Source organism: Mytilus trossulus, unplaced genomic scaffold, assembly GCF_036588685.1.
Source record: "Mytilus trossulus isolate FHL-02 unplaced genomic scaffold, PNRI_Mtr1.1.1.hap1 h1tg000215l__unscaffolded, whole genome shotgun sequence".
NCBI classification, from domain to species: Eukaryota; Metazoa; Mollusca; class Bivalvia; order Mytilida; family Mytilidae; genus Mytilus; species Mytilus trossulus.
The window spans coordinates 302850-327621 of NW_026963312.1; the positions used below are offsets into that span (position 1 = coordinate 302850).

Sequence of the window (24772 nt, forward strand, 5' to 3'; positions counted from 1 at the left end):
AGTTGATTTTCCAATCGTTTGTATCTTTGGTTGGCCAAATTAAAACGTAGTCTGTTTTCATTCGACCGGTATCTATTAAAATCCATCATAGCTCGTACATAGTCTCTGTATAAACTTTTACATTCGTCTGTAAACCACGGTTTATCATCTTTTTGGTCACGTGTTTTACTACTTGTAGGGCAGGAGTCACAATGTTTTTTGTATTTCACTTCTGACTTTGTGTATTGCTCGAATATATCTTTCAAAAGTTTATTCAATTCTTCCACGCAACAATCAATATTGCTTAGTTCGTCTATATTTGTGAGTAAGTGTTCAAATTGTTGAGCGTTCAACAATAAACTGTCTCTGATTTCATCTTCGCACCCCTCGTTCCATTTGAAAATATCACAAACATGGTTAATACAATTACACTGGTCTTCATTAACAACATTATCAGTAAGATTAAAATCAACTTCTAGTGGTGCATGACAAGAGAAATGATTAAACGATCCACCAGAAAATCTATTAATAACATTGAACATAATATTCTGTGAAATCAACATATAGTCTATTACACTACACCCATTTTTATTGTTAATTGTTATTTTCTGACTTTCTTTACCAAATCTTCCATTACAGATACGTAGCCCAGAGTTTTTACATAACTGCAAGACACGTTGGCCAAAATTATTATAATGTTGTCTTGTAATTGTTTGTCTATAACATCACCTGTTATGTTGTCAGGTTCTTGACCTACACGACCGTTTAAATCACCTATAACGGCCACAGTCTTGTAGTATTTTGTTTTCAACAAAAACTTATATTTACGAAAGAATTCATGGGGGCTTGAATATATCGTGATTTTACCACGGGTTGGCCCTTTATGACAAATAATTTACCCTGAGCGATAGGGAGGGGGTAAAATATCGGCATAAAGGGACAACCCGTGGTAAAGTCTTGATATATTCCAGCCCCCATGAATTATTTCGATTCTAATAGGTCAAATACGGCAATTCTTTTGGATCGAAGCGCTCTAGGTGGAGGCAAATATTTGCCGTTCCCACAAATAAACACACTATTAAGTTGGCGTAAAAGAACGGAGCAAACTGAATTAGTGACATGCTTAAACTATTCAAAATAACGTATATAGATAGTTTTTAATTAATTTAAATGAAAATTAATTATTTGTCTTAAATGTTTAAACAAATATGGCTTATAACACATTTTAGAATCGTTTGTTTACGTTTCCATGTTGTGATGATTTTCGTGAATACAAGCGTGTATTTTCCCGCAAAATGCTCATATAAATTCTAACGTCATCGTTTTATGACGTCGCAAACTCATTCATAAAAAATCATATGACGTGGGAGTACGATCGGAACAGTCTTTGCAATATATTCAAATTTTACCATGGGTGTGTACTCAAAGCGTTTGAAGGACGTCATGTTAGAATTAAAGATTTAGAAGGTTTAGCCATCACCAAAATAATTTGCTCCGGAAATTCATATCTGACAACCTCTCCTCAGTTATTTTTTTTTGGTTGCTGAATCTTGCTTATTAGTCGGTATCTCTTTTCTGGATTCTGAATTTTCTCCCAAAGTCCAACTTTTATGCGAGTTAAACTATGGTAAATAAATATATGTTATTTGTTGTAGTACATGATCATTGGAATTCTCAGTCCATATGTTATCCAGAAGATAAATTGAACTTTTCCAAGTATGTGTTATAGTAATCACACCAAATATAACCTGAAGAATCATTAGGTTTTAAACAAATACACTGAGGTTTCCTTAGTCCTTCCTCTTCACTAATCAATACTTTACTAGTCTGTCCATCTTTTGATATCATTATTATTCTATCAGAGTATTGGTCTGCTACAATAATGTTACCATAAACATCTGTACATAGTCCCTTTGGTCCTCTCAAATCCTGTTGATAGTCCCAGATCTGTTTACCTGATCCATCCACACAGTATACTGCATTACCAACATAGTCACTATAGGTTACTCTGTCATTACAGTAGATAAGGTAAATCAGGCGTGATGTACACTGAACATGTACTGATTTCAGTGAATTTCCTTCCAAGTCTATAATACGGATCTCATCAATACTCAAACCTACTACCATAGAATTCATAGAGAATGATAAACCATAGCATTTTTTGTTTAAAGTGATTACTTTGGTAACGGTTTCACTGTCCATATTGAAGATCTTAATGGCTTTCTCTTCCGGATAAGTTATGGCAATTGTGTTCTGATTGATTTGTGTGACACAGACAGCATCACCAGATATAGGAACCTGTTTCTCAAGTTCGCCATTGTCAGTAAGTACATAAACATTACTATCCAATTCGACTACTATAACTACTCTTCCATCCATCAGACAAATCATGTCACTAATCTGTCTATTTATGTTGAGGTCTATCTTTGTCTCAATTGTCATGGTCATGTTGTTGATGTTGAATTGTTCTCTTGATTCTACTTGTGCTTCCCTCTTCACACTTGTATCTCTATTCAAGTCTATATCGGTTTTAAAAACCATTACTTCTCCTAGAGTTTCCAATGATTCTAACTTCCTAAGTATTTTTTCTATTTCATCATTTTGCTTCATTTTGATGTTGCATTTTTTTGCCCTGCCATCATTTTCTAGATCGTCGACATATCGTTGACATTGGTGTACTTGTTGTTCAATCTGATGTACTCCTAGAAATGATTGCAGTTTTGAACTGTTAAATATGACTGTGTGTAAGTGGTCTTGCATTTCCTTTAATTGTATCTGTTTTCCTTCAATTTCAGCCATGAAATCTGTTGCTTTCAATTTTTCCTGATTCAAGTTGACGTCTGCTTCATTGCAAAACTTCTTCTCCAGGTTGATTAAATGATTATTTATTTTCTTGCGAATATCAGCAATAAGTTTTTGGATGTTTTTGTTTTCTTTTTCACCTCTGCTTATGTTTATAGATTTGTTTTCAATCAATTTATCCAAAAAGTGTTTTATGGAGTCAATTTGTTTTACTATGGACTGTGTTGACTCTTCAATTTTTGTTATCTCCACAACACTAGCTAAACTTTTTATTCCAGTACATTTCGAATGACTAGTGGAAATACATTTATCACAGCAAGGCATTAAATGACTGGGGCAATACCAGTTGAGTTGTTGACCATGTTTGTCACATTCAGTCTGAATAGCAGGAATGGATGGTTTATAGCTTTTGATATCAATAGTCTTATGATTTCGTGTTCCTCTGGACTGTTTGTGATGACTGGAACATGTTGAGCACAGTCCTTCATCACAGTTGTTACACCAGATGTCAGCTTTAGTGTTTACCATTCCTTCTTGACAAGGTCCACATGGTACAGGTTTATCGGACGACATGACCTGAACATAAACAAGATAAATTATGCTGTTTGTTTTCTTGTTTGAAATCTTTTACATTTTGTTATGTCAGGGACCTAAGTACACCTTATTGCATTTTGTCTGCCATTACTGGACAAATTTGTATATAATACAGTATCTTGTTTACAGACATGATATAGAAGTCATGTCAATTTACACTGTAAATAAAATTAACGGTACTAATTTTCTTGCACCAGATGCGCATTCCGACAATACATGTCTCTTCAGTGATGCTCGTGGCCAAAATATTTAAAATCCAAAGCTTATATAAAAGATGAAGAGCTACCATATTACATTTTTGTTGTGTGAAATACTCACTTATTATGAGTAATAGCTATAGGATACTGAAAATTCCAGAAATTATAATTTATTGCAATATTTTTATTATTGCAAAAAATGTGACAGGGTAAAAATCACAATTATTTAAACACAAATTTTGAATTTTTTTATAAGAATTAAAAAGCAGTTTTCTCAATATCGCAAAATTAAAATCGCATTTTAGTTTAAAATGACAAAATTGCAATAATAAATGCATGTAATAAGTTCTGAATTTGCAGTAACTTTATGCATATATGGGGTATTTAGGATCCTTGCAAGACTGAAATAGTGAGTTAATATCTTATATTAACTTCCATTCCTGGTTGATTTATCTCTAAAATTGGCACATGAAGGAGTATTTTTTATTCAATATGTGAATCATGAACAAGGTGAAAACAGCTTAAATTCTAAAATCTGAGTTATCAAAACAGTATGGTATCGCATGCCCTTAAGTTACTGTGGATTGACTACATATGGCATATATGGTGTATGGAACATTTGAATGTAGTTCATATTCAGTCAGACAGTGTTCATATCAACTATACCTCATTTCTATAGGTCATTGGTCAATGCTCAATTTTAGTAGATAAGTTTTTTTCTCAGATACTTTAAGCAATAGACTTACTATATTCACTGTATGGTATGAATTTTAATCATAATAAGTATAAGCAGGTGAGACATTTCAGGTTGCTCAATTTTTGAGAGAAATATTTGTATTCATCAGAGTTTTGTTTGAGGATCCAGCTACATGGACCTTGGCCAATGAAAGAAAACTAAAGTTACTTCTTTATAATAAGAAAAATTCAAAAAATTCAAATAAGGACAAAATTGTCATAAAATTAAGGATGCTCAATATGTTTCATTAAGATGAGGGGTCTGTTCTTGGTATTATACATGGGTACTTACAAGCAGTATAGGCTTTATGAGGACATGTCTTTTGAATCTATATTTTAAGAAACATCTCTTTATTCAATATACAGGGGCTGATCCAGAGGGGGTTTCCAGGATTTGGGCGATCAATGCATTTGCATGGGAAAAAATAGTTGGAACATCTCCTACATATTTGGTTGGGAACCGCCCCCTTTTTAAAATGGCTTGATCCGCCCCTGATATACTAAACAAAACATGATAGAAAAGTTCAGATTTCAATCAAATACCTCTTGATGTTGTTATGACAAAATCTACATCAGTTGTGTGTGCTGCCTTAGTATCAAGAATTTATTTTCCTTCACTGTTTTAAAAATGTCCACCATTACTAGTTAGAGCATATGACAATACCCTATGCAGGTGATAAAATTATGTAAACATACCTGACCAAGATAATTAAAGTTGATAATAATCTTTTTATCTTTATATATGTAAATAAGTATATATTAATTGTCACAATACAAGAACATTACTTTTTCAACAGATTGTACAGTTTGTTATATGCTGCCACACCTCTGTCTCAGATTTAGGGGGGGGGGGGGGTAGTGCTAACAAATATTTTAGATCCAGATCCATTTTCTCATTTGAATAATGTGTACCTTATTTTTATACGGTCTCAAAAACATTTTTTGGGATTGTATAATTATGATAATGGGGGATGATGGTTTAATTTTTAAATTGTTATTTGGATGGAGAGTTGTCTCATTGGCACTCACACCACATCTTCCTATATCTATCAACTGTTAAGGAATTAGGAGCCCAAAACAAGCATTTTCTAGTTTCAGAATGATAACTTGTGTATAAGTATTTTGGTTGCTCTGAAATTGTAATTGTAACACAAGTAGAAGGTTGGGATTCATTTTTAGATGTTATGGAACCAACAGTTTAGGAATAAAGGGCCAAAAGGGGGTCAAAAACAGACAACAATTTGTGAGTAAGTGTATAGATCTCTCTGACATTGTACCACAAGGTTCCATATAACAAAGTGGGAAGGTTGGGATTGAGTTTGGGGTTAATGGCACCAAACATGTGAGAATTAGGGGCTAAAAAGGGCTGAAAAACAAACTTTTTTTTTTAGTTTCCAGACAATAATTTTAGGTATTCATATTTTTATGCCCCATTTATGGCCATAATTATTTCTGGTTTGTGTGTCCGTCTTTTTGTGCGTTCTTCTGTCTGTCTGTTTGTCCCACTTCAGGTATAAGTTTTTGGTTGAGTTAGATTAAAGTTTTTGGTCCTGGTAGTTTTTGATGAAGTTGAAGTGCAATCAACTTGAAACTTGTACACATGTTCCTTATGATATGATCTTTCTAATATGAATGCCAAATTGGAGATTATCCTCCATTTGCACGGTCCATTAAACATAAAAAATGATAGTGTGGATGCGGCATCCGTGTACTTAAGATACATTCTTGTTTTCAAAACATTTCTAATTTCATGTGCTTGAAAAATTATCAGCTGCAAAGTCTTCAATTGCACAGTATTGCGCAAAAGAATTGTTAGATTTTTTACCACAGTTATTTTGTGTAAGAAACCTATATTATGTCAAAAATTTGATCACAATCCAAACTTAGACAGTATCAAGCCTGAATATTGTTTCCAAATATGCCCTTACTGTTCATGGTTCAACCTCTGTGGTCTTATCATGCTGCGCTCAGAAAAGCAACTTATTTATATCTTGGCTTTTAACCAGTTAACCAGTTATGTGCATAATATATAAAACTGCCCCTTTCTTAATAAAAGCAAAACTGGTCCAGGATCATTCTGTTGGCAACTGAAATGTACCATTATTCTATTTTTAGAGATTTAGTTGAGACATGAAATGTGCCATTATTCTATTTTTAGAGATTCAGTTGAGACATGAAATGTACCATTATTTTATTTTTTAGGCATTCCGTTGGGAACTATAATGTACCATTTTGCTTACAGTCGACCAGTAAACCACTAGTGTATGCCCTTGTTCAAGAGGAATTAAATCAAGAAACAGTTCATCAGTATGTTGGACATGAACCCAGTGGATTCACGTTCAATGCCATTTCCCTCGATCCTGCAAGTAAGATATATTTGATAAATTGAGAATGCCTGTCATAATAATATGTCATATTGTATCAAGAACTTTAAATTCAAAATTATTGTCTGCATTTATTAATAACGATTTTGTCATTTGAACTAAATTAAAATTCCTTGCAAAATTATGAAAAATCCTGTTTATAGATATAGGAAGATATGGTGTGAGTGCCAATGAGACAACTCTCCATCCAAATTACAATTCATAAAACCTAGACTCACTCCGAACAACAAACTATAAAGGGCCCCAAAATTACGAGTGTTAAACCATTCAAACTGGAAAAACCAACGGTCTCATCTATATAAAAAAGGAGAAATGAGAAACACCTATAATTTACATCAACAAAAGACAACTGCTGTACATTAGATTCCTGACTTAGGAAAGTGCAAACATAATTCATATAAAATATTCAAAATGCAAATTTAAAGTTATTGTCGTTACAATGTATAACTCTGTTGCATTTTCACAATAATAAAAACATCGCAACAATTTCTGAATGAACAGTATTGTGCGGTTAAACCTCTCGCACACACCATTACTCTGAGGATGGTAGCTAGTAGTGTGAGACTTCTTTAATCCTGTCAGGTTAAAGAGTTCCTTGATGACTTTGGACTCACAATTTCGATCCCTGGTCTGAATGTATCCTCCCAGGTACCGCATAATGAACACTCTAGTGGTCCGGATTTTGTCAAGACATAAAAACGAATCCACCTCAGAAGAACGATAATGTTTGATTAGCCAAAAAGTGCTACTACACATTACTCGAAACGGAGATACAATTTTGTTGAAAAGGTTTGTTGAGAAAAAAAACCAGTTTTTATACCCTACATATGGGGACATCTGGTCAGAGTCCTGATAAAGGTCTTATCCCCCTTCAGATGAGGACATCTAGTCGGTGCTTTTGTCTATCAATATAAAACTTGATACACAAGTTCATTATGACATAAACTCTCAGAAAGATATGTCAAATTTAGTTTTTTTTTACTTAGATTGTTGAGACTCAAATGGTTTTTTATATGACCACAAAAATTAAAAACTGTTGGTCATATATATTGGTATCGCGTTGTTGTCATCGTTTTCCTTTTTGTCGTCGTCGTCAGCGTTGTCCTAAGACAGATGGTTTCAGGATAAGTAGATAGAAATCAAGGTTTATAACCGCATAAGGAATCTTTGATTATCATTATGCAGGATAGACTAGAAATAATGTTTGTTCCTATAGATATTTAATTACAATTCCCTTTTTGGCAGCAGTGCTGATTATCAATTAAAACAATTAACATGTGGAATTATTTGTGCAATGTAATACTAAGCATTATATCAGTGGAGGATCCAGAACTTTTCCTAAGGGAGGCCCGCTGACGGGCCTAAGAAGGGGCCCGCTCCAGACATGCTTCAGTGATTCCCTATATAATCAACCAAATTTTCCCCATAAAATGGGTGGACCCGGGCACCCCAAGGGCCCCCTGGACCCGGGCACCACAAGGGCCCCCTGGACCCGGGCACCCCAAGGGCCCCCTGGATCCGCCTATGTATATTTTCTCATTATGAAAAGGAAGTGCTGATGCCCTACATGTAACACATTCGAAAGTTGTCTATTCACAAACACAGGCTTCGACAATAACACTTGTCCGATTGTCCGGTACCAGAGGGAAAAAAGGTCGGACAAGTAAAAGCTATATCAAGCTTGTCCGATGGGACAAGTAAAATTATTCTGCAGAAAATAAATTTCATCCAACTTTGATGAACAAAGTAAATTAATTATAAACAAAAAACAGGGAAAGAAGATAAAAACAAATTATAATTTGACTGTTTACTTTGAAACTTTGAAACATTTTATTTCTCAAGACCCCACCACTTGCAATCGATAATTTAAAACTGGTTCTCTATCAGGTACTTTTTAACAGGTAAAATGCATACAATTCTCAGAAACCAGTCTTACTGATCGGAATCAGTGATGCGCTTTGTAGATAAGTTACTTTACAAGACAGTTCGTCACCAGCTGGAAACATTCAGCTTCCAGTACTGTTGGTTTAATAGACAGTTTGGCACCGTAGGATCCATATTTTAATCATCTTCGCTAGCCAAGGGTTACGATCCACTCCCGCTCTCTCTCTGAGAGAGAGCGGGAGTGGATCGTAACCCTTGGCTAGCGAAGATGTATTTTAATAGACATGATTAATAGACAGTTTGGCAACGCAGGAGACATTTTGGGACCAAGACAAATCAGTACCTTGTTTTCCTACCTTATTCTGTTGCTTCAAAATAAATGCCATACCAGTAATTTTTAACAAAAATATTATTCAAATAAAAAAGAAGAAATCATTTACCACAAAATTTACAAAATCATATTAAATCATATGTAGAAAAAAATACTTGCAATACAGTGACCTATAGTTGTTAATATCTGTGTCATTTGGTCTCTCCCAGAGAGTTGTCTCATTGGCATACCTCAAACCAAAAAACATTGTCAGGTTTACTGGATATCTTTTTACATTGTCAGGTTTGCAGGATATCTTTTTACAATGTCACATTTACTGGATATCTTTTTACATTGTCAGATTTACTGGATATCTTTTGGCATTGTCAAATTTACTGGATATCTTTTTACATAGTCAGATTTACTGGATATCTTTTTACATAGTCAGATTTACTGGATATCTTTTTACATTGTCGGGTTTACTGGATATCTTTTTACATTGTCAGGTTTACTGGTTATCATTTTACATAGTCAGATTTACTGGATATTTTTTTACATAGTCGGGTTTACTGGATATCTTTTCACATTGTCAGGTTTACTGGATATCTTTTTAAATTGTCAGGTTTACTGATATCTTTTTACATTTTCAAATCTACTGGATATCTTTTTACATTGTCAGATTTACTAGATATCTTTTTACATTGTCAGATTTACCGAATATCTTTTTTAAAATGTCAGATTTACTGGATATCTTTTTGCTTTGTCAGATTTACTGGATATCTTTTGGCATTGTCAAATTTACTGGATATCTTTTTACATAGTCAGATTTACTGGATATCTTTTTACATAGTCGGGTTTACTGGATATCTTTTTACATTGTCAGGTTTACTGGATATCTTTTGGCATTGTTGACATTGTCAGATTTACTGGATATCATTTTACATAGTCAGATTTACTGGATATTTTTTTACATAGTCGGGTTTACTGGATATCTTTTCACATTGTCAGGTTTACTGGATATCTTTTTAAATTGTCAGGTTTACTGATATCTTTTTACATTGTCAAATCTACTGGATATCTTTTTACATTGTCAGATTTACTAGATATCTTTTTACATTGTCAGATTTACCGAATATCTTTTTTAAAATGTCAGATTTACTGGATATCTTTTTGCTTTGTCAGATTTACTTGGTACCTTTTTGCATTGTCAGATTTACTTTATATCTTTTTGCATTGTCAGATTTAATGGATATCTTTTTGCTTTGTCAGATTTACTGGATATCTGTTTGCATTGTCAGATTTATTGGATATCTTTTTGCATTGTCAGATTTACTGGATATCATTTGCATTGTCAGATTTACTGAATATCTTTTTACATTGTCATATTTACTGGATATTTTTTGGCATTGTCAGATTTACTAGATATCTTTTTACATTGTCAGATTTACTGGACATCTTTTGCATTGTCAGATTTACTGGATATCATTTTGCATTGTCAGATTTACTGGATATCTTTTTGCATTGTCAGACTACTGGATATCTTCTTACATTGTCAGATTTACTGGATATCTTTTTACATTGTCAGATTTACTGGACATCTTTTTACATTGTCAGATTAACTGGATATCTTTTTACATTGTCAGATTTACTGGATATCTGTTTGCATTGTCAGATTTACTGGATATCTTTTTACATTGTCAGATTTGCTGGATATCTTTTTGCATTGTCAGATTTACTGGATATTTTTTTGCACGCATTGTCAGATTTACTGGATATTTTTTTGCATTGTCAGATTTACTGGATATCTTTTTCAATGTCAGATTTACTGGATATCTTTTTACATTGTCAGATTTACTGGATATCTTTTAGCATTGTCAGATTAACTGGATATCTTTTTGCATTGTCAGATTTACTGGATATCTTTTTGCATTGTCAGATTTACTGGATATCTTTTTGCATTGTCAGATTTACTGGATATCTTTTGGCATGTTCAGATTTACTGGATATCTCTTTACATTGTCAGATTTACTGGATATCTTTTTACATTGTCAGATTTACTGGATATCTTTATGCATTGTCAGATTTACTGGATATCTTTTTAAATTGTTAGGTTTATTGTATATCGTTTTGCATTGTCAGATTTACTGGATATCTTTTTGCTTTGTCAGATTTACTGGAAATCTTTTTGCATTGTCAGATTTACTGGATATCTGTTGGCAGTATCAGATTAACTGGATATCTTTTGTCATTGTCATATTTACTGGGTACTTTTGGCATTGTCAAATTTACTGGATATCATTTTACATTGTCAGGTTTACTGGATATCTTTTTACATTGTCAGGTTTACTGGATATCTTTTTACATTGTCAGGTTTACTGGATATCTTTTGGCATTTTCATGTTTACTGGATATCTTTTAACATTGTCAGGTTTACTGGATATCTTTTAACATTGTCAGGTTTACTGGATATCTTTTGGTATTTTCAGATTTACTGGATATTTTTTGGTATTGTCAGGTCAGATGGTTACTATTATGCAATCATGCTAATGGCTATTTTTGTTTGCATTGTTAGGTTTACTAGATTATTCTTTTTACAATCAAGTTAACTACACTATTTGAAATGAAATCAAACATTATGCATGAGTGTTCCTTGTGAGGTGCTGACCAAGTGACGTTACTTCAGTATCCAAGACGGCCACCAGAGAGGGACTTATTTTAATATAGGACCCAAATCACTACATACAAATTTCTTCGTTTAGAGAACCACTGAAGGGAACAAAATAGAACATGACATGAATTGGTGCTGACCAAGTGTTGGTTTATTTGTTATATTATAGCCGATAATCATCAAAGATGGCTGCCAGCTAGGAACTTAGTTTAAAAAAGGACAATATGTGAGATACATACAAAAGTCTTCTTTTGAAGAACCACTGAATGGAATGAAACCAAACATAGCATGAATGCTCCATATAAGATGCTGACTAAGTGTCATTTCTTTGAGGCAAATCCATCAATCAAGATGGCTGCCAATGGGGAACATAGGTTAACAAATGACACTTTGGGAAATATATACAAATGTCTTCTTCTAGAAAACCACTCAATAGAATAAAACCAAACATGGCATGAATGTGCCTTATGAGGTGCAGATCAAATGTTGTTTCTGTGTAGCCGAACCATCATCCAAGACAGCCGTCATTAGGCGACTTAGTTCAACATAAGACCTTTTGGGAAATACACAGGAAATTGCTTCTTCCAGAAAGCCACTGAATAGAATGAAATCAAACATGGCATGAATGTGCCTTATGAGGTGCTGATCAAATGTTGTTTCTGTGTAGCCGAACCATCATCCAAGACATCCGCCATTAGGGAATTTAGTTTAACATTAGACCTTGTTGGAAATACACACAAATGCTTCTTCTAGAGGAGCACTGTATGGAATAAAACCAAACATGGCGAAAATATTCCTCATGTGGTCCTGATGAAGTGCTGCTACTATGTTGCCAATTTACTTTTCAAGATGGCCAGCATAACTTTTTTTTATTAAAATACGGGGCCAATATATTAAACCAAGTTTGGTCTCAATCATTGTCAGGGTATCTGTTATGATTTTAATCTATCTTTGACCTATAATGGTTTACTTTTATAAATTGTTATTTGAATGGAGAGTTGTCTCATACCACATCTTCCTATATCTATTTACATGAATTCAAAAACGAATGTAGAATTAGGTGAGCAAAACAGGCTGTTGGAAGCCTCTAGTTTTTAGATCATCTGGCCCAATGGGCAAAGTGAGCTTCTGTCACCACTTGGTGTGCAGCGTCCTGTGTCCGTAAAATTTAACAAAAATCTTCTCCTCTGAAACCACTTGGCCAAATTTAACAAAACTTGGCCACAATCATCCTTAGGGTATCTTGTTTAAAAAAATGTCCGATGACCTTGCCAACCAACCAAGATGGCCATCATGGCTATAAACAGAACATAGGCAGTGGCGAATCCAGAACATTTCATAAGGGTGACGCTGACTGACTTAAGTGGGGGCCTGCACCAGTCATGCTTCAGTGATTCCCTACATAATCAACCTTATTTTTTCCAAGAAAGGGGGGGACTGCTGCCCCTTAATTAGTAATTTTAAGGAAATTTTGCTGTTTTTTGGTTTTATCTTGAATACTATTATAGATATCTCTAAAACCAAAGCATTTAGAGCAAATCTGACCAGAGATAAATATATTTAGCAGGTCAAAATCTATTTGCTCTAAAATTTTCAGATGAATCAGAAAATCCCTTGTTGGGTTGCTGTCCCTGTATTGGGCATTTTAAGGAAATTTGCTGTTTTTGGTTATTATCTTGTGTATTATTATGGATAGAGATAAACTGTAAACAGCAATAATGTTCAGCAAAGTAAGATCTACAAAAAAGTCAGCATAATCAAAGTGGTCAGTTGACCCCTTATGGAGTTATTCCACTTTATAGACAAAATTTAACCAAACTTGTCCATAATCATCATTAGGGTATCTAGCTTTAAAAATGTGAACCGATGGCCGACATGGCTAAAAAAAAGTATATAGGGTAAAATGCAGTTTTTGGCTCATATCTTATCTTTAGAGCAAATCTGACAAGGATTCTATTCGATAAGTCAAGGTTTGTCTGCCCTGAAATTTGTAAACCAATCAGGCAACCTGTTGTGGGGTTGGTACCACTGAATTGGTAATTTTTAAGAAAATTTTGCAGCTTTTGGTTAATATTATTATAATAAACTATAAACAGCAATAATGTACAGAAAAGTAAGACCTAATAATAAGTCAGCATGATCAAAATGGTCAATTTACTCCTCAAGGAGATATTGCCCTTTATACTGTGAATTCATTTATTTTCATGTGCACCAATTTTCGTGGATTGAGGAAATCTTGTTGGCTATTTGATTTCGTGGTTTTACTTAATTATGTATACAAGCCTATGGGAAATTTGGTATTCGTTTAACATTTAATTTTGTTGTTCACCTGTGCCCTCAAAATCAATGAAAATTATTATCCAGCGAATATTAATGAATCCACAATAGTCACTTTTTATCAATTTTCATAAATTTTGTAAATTTTGTATTTTACAAAATACTCTAACTACTGTGCCAGGTTGAATAAAGATAATTGTAAGCAGCAAGAATGTTTAGTAAGTAAGATGTACAAACACATCACCATCACCTAAACACAATTTTGTTATGAATCCATCTGTGTCGTTTGTTTATTAATAAACACATAGACCAAGGTGAGCGACACAAGCTCTCTTAGAGTCCCAAGTTTCTATTGTATATGCAGTATGGTTAATTAGTATGATTGAACAGTAACAAACCATTTCTTATAAATTGAAATAAACAACCAAGAAAATAAAATGAATTTTTATTGTTTAAAGCTGAAAAAATCAACATCAATTAAAACATGACAGTGGTAAACATACCATTGTATATATGGAGGTAAAAATCTACTGGAGCTATTCCATTTAAATGAATGAGGGATGGCAGGAGTGGAAGTTTTGTTTTAGATATTGGTTGCTGGACAAATTGATCAAATATTTTGATAAGCGTAAATTTCAAGGAAGATTTCTTTTTGAACATGGGTTGAGTCAATCTACTGATAAAATATATTGGTTGTAAAATAGGTGAGTATTGAAAGTCCCTTCCTGCCCTACCACACAAAAATAAATGGAATAACCCCTTTGCTTATGTATATCTATCATTCCTAGTATTTATCACATACATGTACATTTTGAATAATTTTTGCAAATTGTGTACATCTTGTTTAATCAAACAGTCTGGTCAGGCTGGGAAGCACAATTAATGCTAAAACTAACTTTGGTTAATTCTTCTCTCTATCTCGGAAATAAAATGGCACAAATTGCTGGTTTTTTTTGTTTTGCTCAGAAATAAACAATATGGGTTGATAGCTGATTTCATGTTAGCTTTCTTCTTGTTTACAAAACAATACATTTCACCACAAGGGAGTTTATCATTTGATTGTAACAATGTCCACGGCTCTTACATTCTACCAAAGAAATTATATAAGCATGCTATACATCTGGAAGTTAAGTACCCTGGTCTATCCATTATAAATAAAAATGCCTTTCTTATAACTAGAATACAACAAAGGAGACTTATCAACTATTGTTGAAATATATGTTCAAATAAAACAAGTAAGCTAGTTGTAAAATTTCCACAAATAATTAAATATACTGGCAAGGATCAGAAATCTGTTGTGTCAGATAAATAACCATTTAATTAAAGGATGCCGAATCTAAGTGAACAGTAAATAAAAACCATATAATTCAATGAATTTATCAAACTATAATGACAATAAAAAGAAAAAAGAGATTTTACCTAAATGTTAAAAGACATTTTTTTAATTTCCAAAGGGTTGAAAACTGTTCTATAAATGTGTTATTCTATGAAATAGCAAACACAAAGCTCACTAGAGTATTTTCTGCAAAAAAGAAACTCTGTTCTCTGAATTAATGAAGTCATACATAAACTTGTTTATAATTACAGTAAATATAATAAATCTGCCCAAATATGTATAAAGTACAGAAACAAAAGGAGACACAATGTAAACACCAAAGAGACGGCTTGAAAGTCTGCGATATCATATGATAAGGAAGGCTGGTGCCAAGAATGTTGTAAGATTAGTAAAATTAAAGAGAGGTACTGAAAAACTCAATGGTCAAGTACCTCATCTTTTGAAAATATCATTTTTAACATTACTGTTAATTATGCAGAAACAAAAACAATTATTCAATACAACAAACATGTTAAATAAAATTAATAACATCAGTGGATAACAATGGCACTCTTATAGTTATTTAGGATTTCCTCTGGAAAATGCCCTCAAATAAATGCAGACAGCAATTTCAAAAATATTCATGTGACTAACAAAATATTTTTATTTTTAAGCAAATAAGGAGTCCTAGCTTATTGCTAATGTATGGTCATTTAGCTAGGAAACATCTTATCCAACTGACATACGTAGATATCATTAATGGGTCTTTTTCAGAAATTATAAATCTGCTGCAACATTTTTTTTAAATAGATAATAACAAAATGTACACAACCTTCAGATATCTTTACTGACAATACACATATCAATTAACAAACAACAATAATCAAGAACAGTATACCCTTAACTAGTAGCACTAAGATAACAGTATACCCTTAACTAGTAGCACTAAGATATTACTATCACAAAATGTATCACATATATATCAGCTGCTTCCTCTAGAAATCAACCTTATGCAATGCATCTATTTTGGGTTGAAAAAATCAATATGGAACAGTTTGAACATGTAGTTTAGATGAAAACTACAACACCGACCAATATTAATCTTTGTATTTTATATTTGAATGTTCCAAAATCAATCAAAGTATAGGTATACATGCCCTTGCATAAGGCCTATTTTCATCTAACACAGCTCAAATGTTATTGCAAATGGTAATGGATGTTTCTATTTGCTAAATATAGTCTTCATTTGTCCTCAAATAAAATGCTGATTGTTAAAGAAGCTACTATACTCTTATAATTCCTTATAAAAAGAAAATAAAAGAAATGCCAGATTTTTGTCCGAAAAAAATTGACACTGAAATCTTTTTTTCTAAATGACTTCTGAAAAATCTTAATAGAATTGATCATCTTCAAGGTATGAGGTCAACAGAGGAATGATCTTTGTGGCAAAGTCAAATCTTAAAATATTCAATAAATGTTTTTCACAATTGAATAGACTAGAAACTCAAATGGACCCTTAAAAGCTATTTCACATTTAACGTTTTGTCAAAACTGCTTTGTTTACCTCTGAAAACATAAGGTTAATCAATTCATCAATGACCAGGGTAAAAATGTAAAATGATGATAAAAAAACAAAAAAAAATTGTATAACTGAATTGAACAAAATAATGCTGCTTATTCACTGTGAAGATGATAGAATGGTGAATGGAAAGGGGGAATGTGTCAAAGAGACAACAACAGGACCAAAGAGCAGAAAACAGCCCAAGGCCACCAATAAGTCTTCACCCAGAAAATTATATATAAATGTGACCGTTATTTGAGGGTAAAATTTACAACTTTATTGAAAGCAATTATTTTACAAATTGATTTTTTTCTTAAAAATGGAAATAGTTCATGATGAAGGTTTTAGGAAGGGCGGTTACATAAAAAAATCATGGCATCCAGGGAAGGCACTTCCAAATCTCAACCATGGCTGGGTGTCATCTGTTTTTGCATAGTGGAAATGTAAGTTAAAATTTATTTGTTTGCTTCTATAAATGGTTACCCCATTTTTAAAGTGCCTTCCCTGGTTACTATGTATGTATTAATGGAACCACCCTAGGGAACAAAACTCTTTTGGAACGGGAAGAAACTCATCTGACCTTTTTTTCACTCTCTCTTAAGCACAGCATATGAAAATCTTTCAGCATTTTCTTTGAAAATCAAAGCTTGTTAGTGCTGGTTTGCAGAAAATAAGATATTCTTAAAAAAAATAATGAAAAAAGGTTCAATGACACTTTTTTAATCATTACTGTAGGTCATGGCTTTATAGTTTTCTTTACTAACATAAAAAATATATTCTGATGTATTAAAGGCCAATTATTTACCTATCATCATGAACAGAGCACTATTTATCAGGATATAGACACTAGACATGCTTGTAGATAAGTCTATTATGCATTATCATCGTCCTCGAAGTCCACTTTACTAAGAATTGCGTCAGCTCTATAAGCCTCATTGGAGTGTTTAGCCATTATTCTAAGTAATGGTCGCACTAAACTTAGCCACCATTGTTGTTTTGGTAATCTTTTTCTGAAATTCAAACAAAACTATACTACATAGAAAAAACAAACAGATATTCTATCTGGTATGAAATAAATAAAACAACTACCATCAGATCATAGTTCAAGAAAATAACATATTTCAAATAGTTTTTTGGACATCGGATGTTAAAAACTTCAATTCTTCAACATAAGCACAAACAAAGCACTATTTATCACAATAATGAGACGTTTGTAGATAAAAATCTATTATGCATTATCATCATCTTCGAAATCCACGTTAGTAAGAATTGCATCAGCACGATACGTTTCATTGGAGTGTTTTGTCATTATTCTAAGTAATGGTCGCACTAAACTTAGCCACCATTGTTGTTTTGGTAACCTCTTTCTGAAATTCAAACAAAACTATACAACATAATTATTTAAAAAACAAGAAATTTTTTCCACTGTATTTTGTTGCTTTTAATGACAGATAAATATGAAACATCTGTCTGTCATTAATTATTTCATGGTCTATTGCCATGGGGGATGTTTAAAACTTGAAACAAATGTGATTAAGTAAAACCATTAACAGATCTAGATTTACAAGTATGTAAAGTTGTAAAATACAAGAAAAATTGCACTTGTGTAAAAAAAAAAAATCTGTTTCACACGGAAAGCTTATTTAAAAAAAACACTGAACACACCAGTTTCATGGCAAATTTCTTAAATTTTTTGGTTTTATTTTAAAAATAAATCCAACAGTTTAAAAAAAACAAAGTTGTGTGTTGTCTTAATATCCTAAGAAAAATTTATTCAGTCTTTTTCTAGAAGTTACAGATTAAAAAAAGTTTGCAGCTCACAAATCAGAAGTGATCCCTATGTATTGTACACTTCATACACTTTGAAGCAGACCACAGAATAATACATTGTATTTGCAGACCACAGAATAATACATTGTATTTGCAGACCACAGAATAATACATTGTATTTGCAGACGACATTATATAAATAACACACTGTATTGGCACATAAAGGACAATGCTTTCATTAAATACATAACAAACCAATATAACAAACAACTAAAAATTAACAAAAGTGAGAATTCTAAATATTAGACATGTTAGAAGACTAAGAGAATTGTGTTAATATAGTGTATAAATGTCACCTTGTTCCTGTGAAGCAACAGACATAAAGCATCATGCAATAAAGCTTATAGACATGCAACATGCAAGGTGTAAGAGTAGGATAAAGTTCTACAGTGGTACTGTGGGATGATAAGATTTTTATAATACAATAAAACCTATTTTTAGAAAATCAAAATATAACAAATGTGTATGAAGAAATACATGTACTTGCACCAAAAACTTGAGACATAAGTTTCCCTATCAGAATAGTCTCTCAATTTCACACAAAAGTTCCAAGTGTAATTTCCTTTTTTTGAATTTTCAATTTTTAAAAAACAACAGAAGAACAAAGCAGGAAATTGTAATTATTTAAAACAAAAAACAGTACAATATAACAACCTGGTAAATTTAACTTAATTTTAATGGTTTTTCTTTAATATTTGTTCCTCTTATTTTAAATGTTCTGAGACAACAACAGCACCATACTATCATTAAATACAAAGGGAAATAATCTTCTTAACAAAATAACATCTAAGAAAATTTCACTAAATATAAATGAAAAAAAAACAATAAATAAACTAAAATGAGACAATTGGTACACTAAGGAATAATAAAAGTAAAAAAATCTCAAGACTTTTAGGTTTGGAATATTTGTAAGTATGAAATCACATTTATCAGGGTGAGATTCTATAAATAGTTCTCATTCTATAAATAGTTCTCTTTCTATAAATAGCACAAGCATTAAGCATTGTCTTCATCTTCCACTTCGTCAACACCAAGGGGAACTCCCTCTGTCTGATATGCAACTTCTGAGTGCTTAGCAAGAATTCTAAGTAATGGCCGAAGCCTTAACCACCATTGATCATGTTGTATCCTCTTGCTGAAAATTATAAAATTGTCTTGGTTACAGAATTTGTTAGATACTGTGGATTTCGTGAGAGCAGGTGAACCATTAAATTGAATGCATGTTTAACAAATACCAAATTTTCCAGAGGCATGTATGCATACTTAGGCAAAACCACGAAATTAATTATCCACGAATATGCAAATTTGTCTAAATCCATGATTATTTGGTACCCAAGAAAATAATAAATCCACAGTTTAGGTTCTACTCTAGAAATTGTCTACCTTTTTTCCTAATAAAGACCATGGCTCATCTGAGAAACAGAACACTGTCCAACAAAGCACATACAAAACTTGCATGCTCATTGTTAGAAAATTCAGTTAATAACTTTTTGTAATTTTCAATAAACCTAGATTTAATTTCCAAATAGGTGTTTCTCCAGTTTTTACTGATTTTGCTATATTTTACCCAAAATCATCTTTTACCCGATTAAGAATTGCTGTTAAGTTTTTAAATGACTAAAACAAAGGTTTGTGTCTTTTTAGAATATCAAATGAACTTCTATTTACATTTTTTTTTCTTTTTTTTCTGTCTGTTTTTGTATTTTAAAGCAACTCACGCTTTGTGAAGCAAAGTTGATCTTTAAAACTTGCTTTTAAGGCTGGTTACTGTTGACCTTTGACCTTTGAGCTTTGCTTTTCTCAATACAAATTGGTTTAATTTTTTTGGGGGGGTAATCCAAATTTGTGGCTTTAGGTGTTCCTGATGAAGGCTATAGTAAAGACATATGCTTACCATTACAAAAAAAAAATTCCACCTTTACAAAAAAAAATCCACAAATGTATAAAATACTTTTACACATAAATCTTACAAGGGCCAACAGACTCAGATTATTAAGATTGAATAGAATGACAACAATTGTCAAAGAATTTTTGAATGTTTCACTTTTTAAAACAAAATTCTGTAATAAATAGATTTCAGATGACATCTTTGTATAATAATTAAGAGGCAGTGGTTCTTAAATCTCATTCTGTCATAACTATATAGCTAGCAGAAGAGGAGCTATAATAATACAAAGGTTGAAAAGGGAAGACGTATAACACATGGATAGTACTAGACAGACAGTGCTTTCAATGCAACAACTTGCCCCATTTAAAGCTTGTAAGTAAGAATTTAATTAGTAGTTAATTGTCTAGCTTCTGTCAAGCCTTTGCAATAAACTTTATCATTTCAGTTGAACACTTACAAAATGAACAAGGACCTTTAATTCTAAGAAGTTTAAACATTACTGTAAATTCAGACATTTTGTATTTATACTGAGCTTGTTGAAAAAAAATTCCAGACAACATGCGATTTCATGAAATGATTCATGAAACTATTTAATGCAAATGAAAGGCTTTTATCTTCATTTTTTTCTAAACCTATCTTGGTGCAAATTTTACAATGATAAAAACATTTCTGAGTTTACAGTAAATTAATTCTGAAAATGTACTTTTTACATATGTTCTTCATATAGGTATAAGTGCAGCCGAGAAGAAAGATATAGAATTTATACTAAAGATCTGTCTATGTTTAAGCATTTTGTTTTAATATCATATACAAAGAGAAAAATTAGTATGCATTGTCAAGAGATGAATAAAAAGTATGCATTGTAAAGAGATATATATAAATAAAGATTAATCCCTTTTGACTACATGTGTTAGTTCCAGTTTCAAGAAGTTGTCTCCCTTTCAGGAAATATTTTTTACCCACCAATTTTGAAATAAAATCAAATATCAAAGATAATTGTTCAATGAAAAGGAATTTACCCATGTAGACACAAAAACAACAAGAAACTTTATCATGACTTCACTTAAATGTTGAACTTTGAACTATCAAAATGTAAACACCGCAAACCCATTCCTATATATGCAAATAAGTTTATAATGAAACATTCATGTAAAATTTAATATATACATACAACCAGACCAGTTTATATTAGCATAAATAACCCTTTTTGAAGATTGAGTTTATGTTGAAAATTCTAGAAATAAGTAGTTATATTTTCGTGCATTTCACATTTCTACTGTTCATACACAGATACATGTACAGATGAACAACAACCAAAGAAAAAAGTCTAAGTTGTTTTAAAAAAAAAATTATAAATAAAACATTTAAAACTTCAAAAAAATTATAAATAAAATAAATGTTAAACAAGTCAAATTCCTACAATTCAAAGTTTTAAGTTCATATCTAAGGGTTGTCTATGTCATTGAATATTAAAATTTTGTAAAAGTAAAAAATCACGTTCTGAAAGACTGATTTAATGTGCAGTTTTAATATATGTTACTTACTCAAAATCTGTGATTTCTCTGAGTTCTTCTAATGGTGTAAATAGCAGTTGTCTTCTACACATACCCAAAAGTACTGCAGAATCTTTTGTACAGGATTTTATTTTTCCTACAAGAGATTGTCAAAATGACAAATTTAATTCATATTCTCTTTATTCTTATCCTGAAATTACATTTTTCTTTATCTAAATTTTAAATCATTATTCAAAATCTTTTATCATTATTATGATTATGGGTAAACTACTAAAATTAAATGGAGAATGTGTCCTTTGAATGTGTCTAAGGGTCACATATGATGCCCAACTTGCATGTAAGGTTATAAAGGGATATAATTCAAGATGTATAAGTGTCGCCACTCAAATTAAAAAAAGAGTTTTGTAGTATGAGCACTGTGTTTAAATTTTATAACATTTGGTTTAGGCTTACTAAGTTAGAGAACGCAAACAAAACGTTCTGCAATGTTTCCATTTGTAAAAGGTCATAACTTTAAATCTAGAAAAGTAAAATTGATGCCAACCAAATTTAAACTTGATCTATGTTTTCTTGTATAAAGCATTATGTATTAGTTTCATAACATTTGCTAGAGGCAAACTAAAGTTAAGAGAATGGAAACCAATTTCAGGACGTACATACAAACGTACAGACAGATAGATGTACAGAAAGACAAGGGTAACACTTAATGCACCATCCTCAGAAAAACAGTACCCAAAAAAACTAGAGGCTCTTAAGAGCCTGTGTCGCTCACCTTGGTCTATGTGCATATCAAACAAAGGAAACAGATGAATTCATGACAAAATTGTGTTTTGGTGATGGTAATGTGTTTGTAGATCATTCTTTACTGATCATTCTTGCTACTTACAATTTTCTCTATCTGTAATGAACATGGCCCTTTAGTTTCAGAGAAAAACATTTTGTAAAAACTTAACAAAATTTACCAAATTAATGAAAACTGTTAAAAGTTTACTAAAAAGGGCAACAACACCTTAATGGGTCAACTGATCATTTTGGTCATGTTGTCTTATTTGTAGATCTTAATTTGCTGAACATTATTGCTGTTTACAATTTATCTCTATCTATAATATATAGTATTCAAGATAATATCCAAAACGGCTAAATTTCTTTAAAAATTACCAATTGGGGGGCAGCAACCCAACAACCAGTTGTCAAATACATATGAAATTTCAGGGCAGATAGATATTTACTAGATAAACAAGTTAAACCCTTGTAAGATTTGCTTTAAATACTTAGGTTTCAGAGTTATAAGCCAAAATCTACATTTAACCCCTATGTTCTTTTATTAGCCATGGCTGCCATCTTGGTTGATATGCCGGGTCAACGCACACATTTTTTTAAAACTAGATACCCCAATAATGATTGTGGCCAAGTTTGGTTAAATTTGGCCCAGTAGTTTCAGAGGAGAAGATTTTTGTAAAAGTTAATGACGACGGACGACGACCGCCAAGTGATGAGAAAAGCTCACTTGGCCCTTTGGGCCAGGTGAGCTAATAAAATGAATCCATAATAATATAGTAGCAATACAAATACCAAAGAAAATATGTGGTTCAAAGCCATGAATACCCAGACGAGATTACAAAAACATAAATATCAATGCATTTAACAAACCATCTTCTGTAGTATTTTCTTCCACTTTAGTGATCATATAATCTACTGCCTTGGAAGCCATCTTTGTTCCATAGTTTCTATCGAATGGTGATGGTACGCCACCTTGTTGCATATGTCCCAAAACATTCTTACGACAAGTAAACGATCCTTTACCCTCCTCAGAAAACATCTGATGGATAAAATCTGTTGTGTAGTTGGCATTTGCGTTTTCATTTCTGAAATTTAATGAAAATATTGTGTTTGAGTTTTCATTTCTGAAAAATAATAAAAATATTGCATTTGTGTTTTCATTTCTGAAAAAAATGAAAATACTGTGTTTTGATTTTTTTTTGTTTTTTTTTATTAAAAATGATGAAAATATTGTGTTTGCGTTTTCATTTCTGAAAATAATAAAATAAAAATATTGTGTTTGTTATCGGCAAACAGAAAGTGGTTGCACAGAATTGTAAAACTTGCTTACACCCTATAACTTAATATCTAAAATCCCCAGACCAAATATATAAAAACATTCCTTCATATGGAAGCCAACAGAAGTATTTTTTTTCTTTGTACAAAATGTGTTGTAAAATATTTTAACTATCAGCAAACCGAGAGTGGCTGCACAGCTGATGTAAAAACTGCTAACGAAATACAGCTCAACATTTACAAATCTCAGACTTAATATATAATCATTCTCTTTCATAAGCTCCAAGAAAAACTTGACAAAAATTTTCTACCCAAGGTCATTTGTCTTGATTATTTAGGCCATGGGAAAATAATTCATGGTTTCCCCTAACCCGACCGGGTCACTGTTTTACCGCCGGGTCATTCAATTTTTTTGTGAAAAAAAAATGAAGAAAAAAAAAAAGCCTGCCTGCCGGGTCTTTAAAATTTTCCCATGTTAGGGGAAACCAACAATTAATTTTCCATGGCCTTATGTCATTTTGTATCTGTCTGATTGACATGTACTCAACATCTTGTTTTAATCATATTTTACATTTCCTTTTTTTTTCTATACTGTAAAACATTGTTTGAAGCACTATTTCCAAGCACATTTATATAAAAACGGCCACACCCTTAAAATGAAATTTATGATATATTTTCAAAATCAGGTTTAGAAATATATATAATACTAACCTTAAAATTAATCCTCTTTGTACACCAAGTTGAATAATTTTATTTTTCAAATGGATGACATCATCCTG

At 32.1% G+C, this 24772-nt stretch overlaps 2 protein-coding genes across 9 annotated transcripts in view; both read right to left on the minus strand.

Annotated features, from left to right (window-relative positions):
* Window positions 1-1397: 1397 nt before the first annotated feature.
* On the minus strand, window positions 1398-3354 carry LOC134701088 (uncharacterized). The gene has a single exon (XM_063562229.1). It carries the CDS (start codon window positions 3352-3354, stop codon window positions 1666-1668), a length of 1689 nt encoding a protein of 562 aa, XP_063418299.1. The 3' UTR covers window positions 1398-1665.
* A 10909-nt stretch (window positions 3355-14263) lies between these two features.
* The window catches only part of LOC134701112 (ATP-dependent 6-phosphofructokinase-like), a 63045-nt gene continuing 52536 nt past the window's right edge, over window positions 14264-24772 (minus strand). For 3 of the 8 annotated variants that reach the window (XM_063562254.1, XM_063562250.1, XM_063562255.1), the window contains exons 18-21: window positions 24705-24769; window positions 23589-23803; window positions 21969-22074; window positions 17462-18073 (exon numbers count right to left, since the gene is read on the minus strand). In XM_063562254.1, coding sequence (XP_063418324.1) covers window positions 17935-18073; window positions 21969-22074; window positions 23589-23803; window positions 24705-24769 — 525 coding nt within the window. In that variant the 3' untranslated portion in view covers window positions 17462-17934. Of the gene's footprint in view, window positions 18074-19205; window positions 19672-21968; window positions 22075-23588; window positions 23804-24704; window positions 24770-24772 lie in introns of those variants that run through there. The other 5 variants (XM_063562257.1, XM_063562252.1, XM_063562253.1 and 2 more) reach the window with 3 other exon arrangements.

What these genes read in the sequence shown, in the direction of transcription:
- LOC134701088 (XM_063562229.1), bottom strand. Translation starts at nt 3,354, where the DNA reads ATGTCGTCCGATAAACCTGTACCATGTGGACCTTGTCAAGAAGGAATG.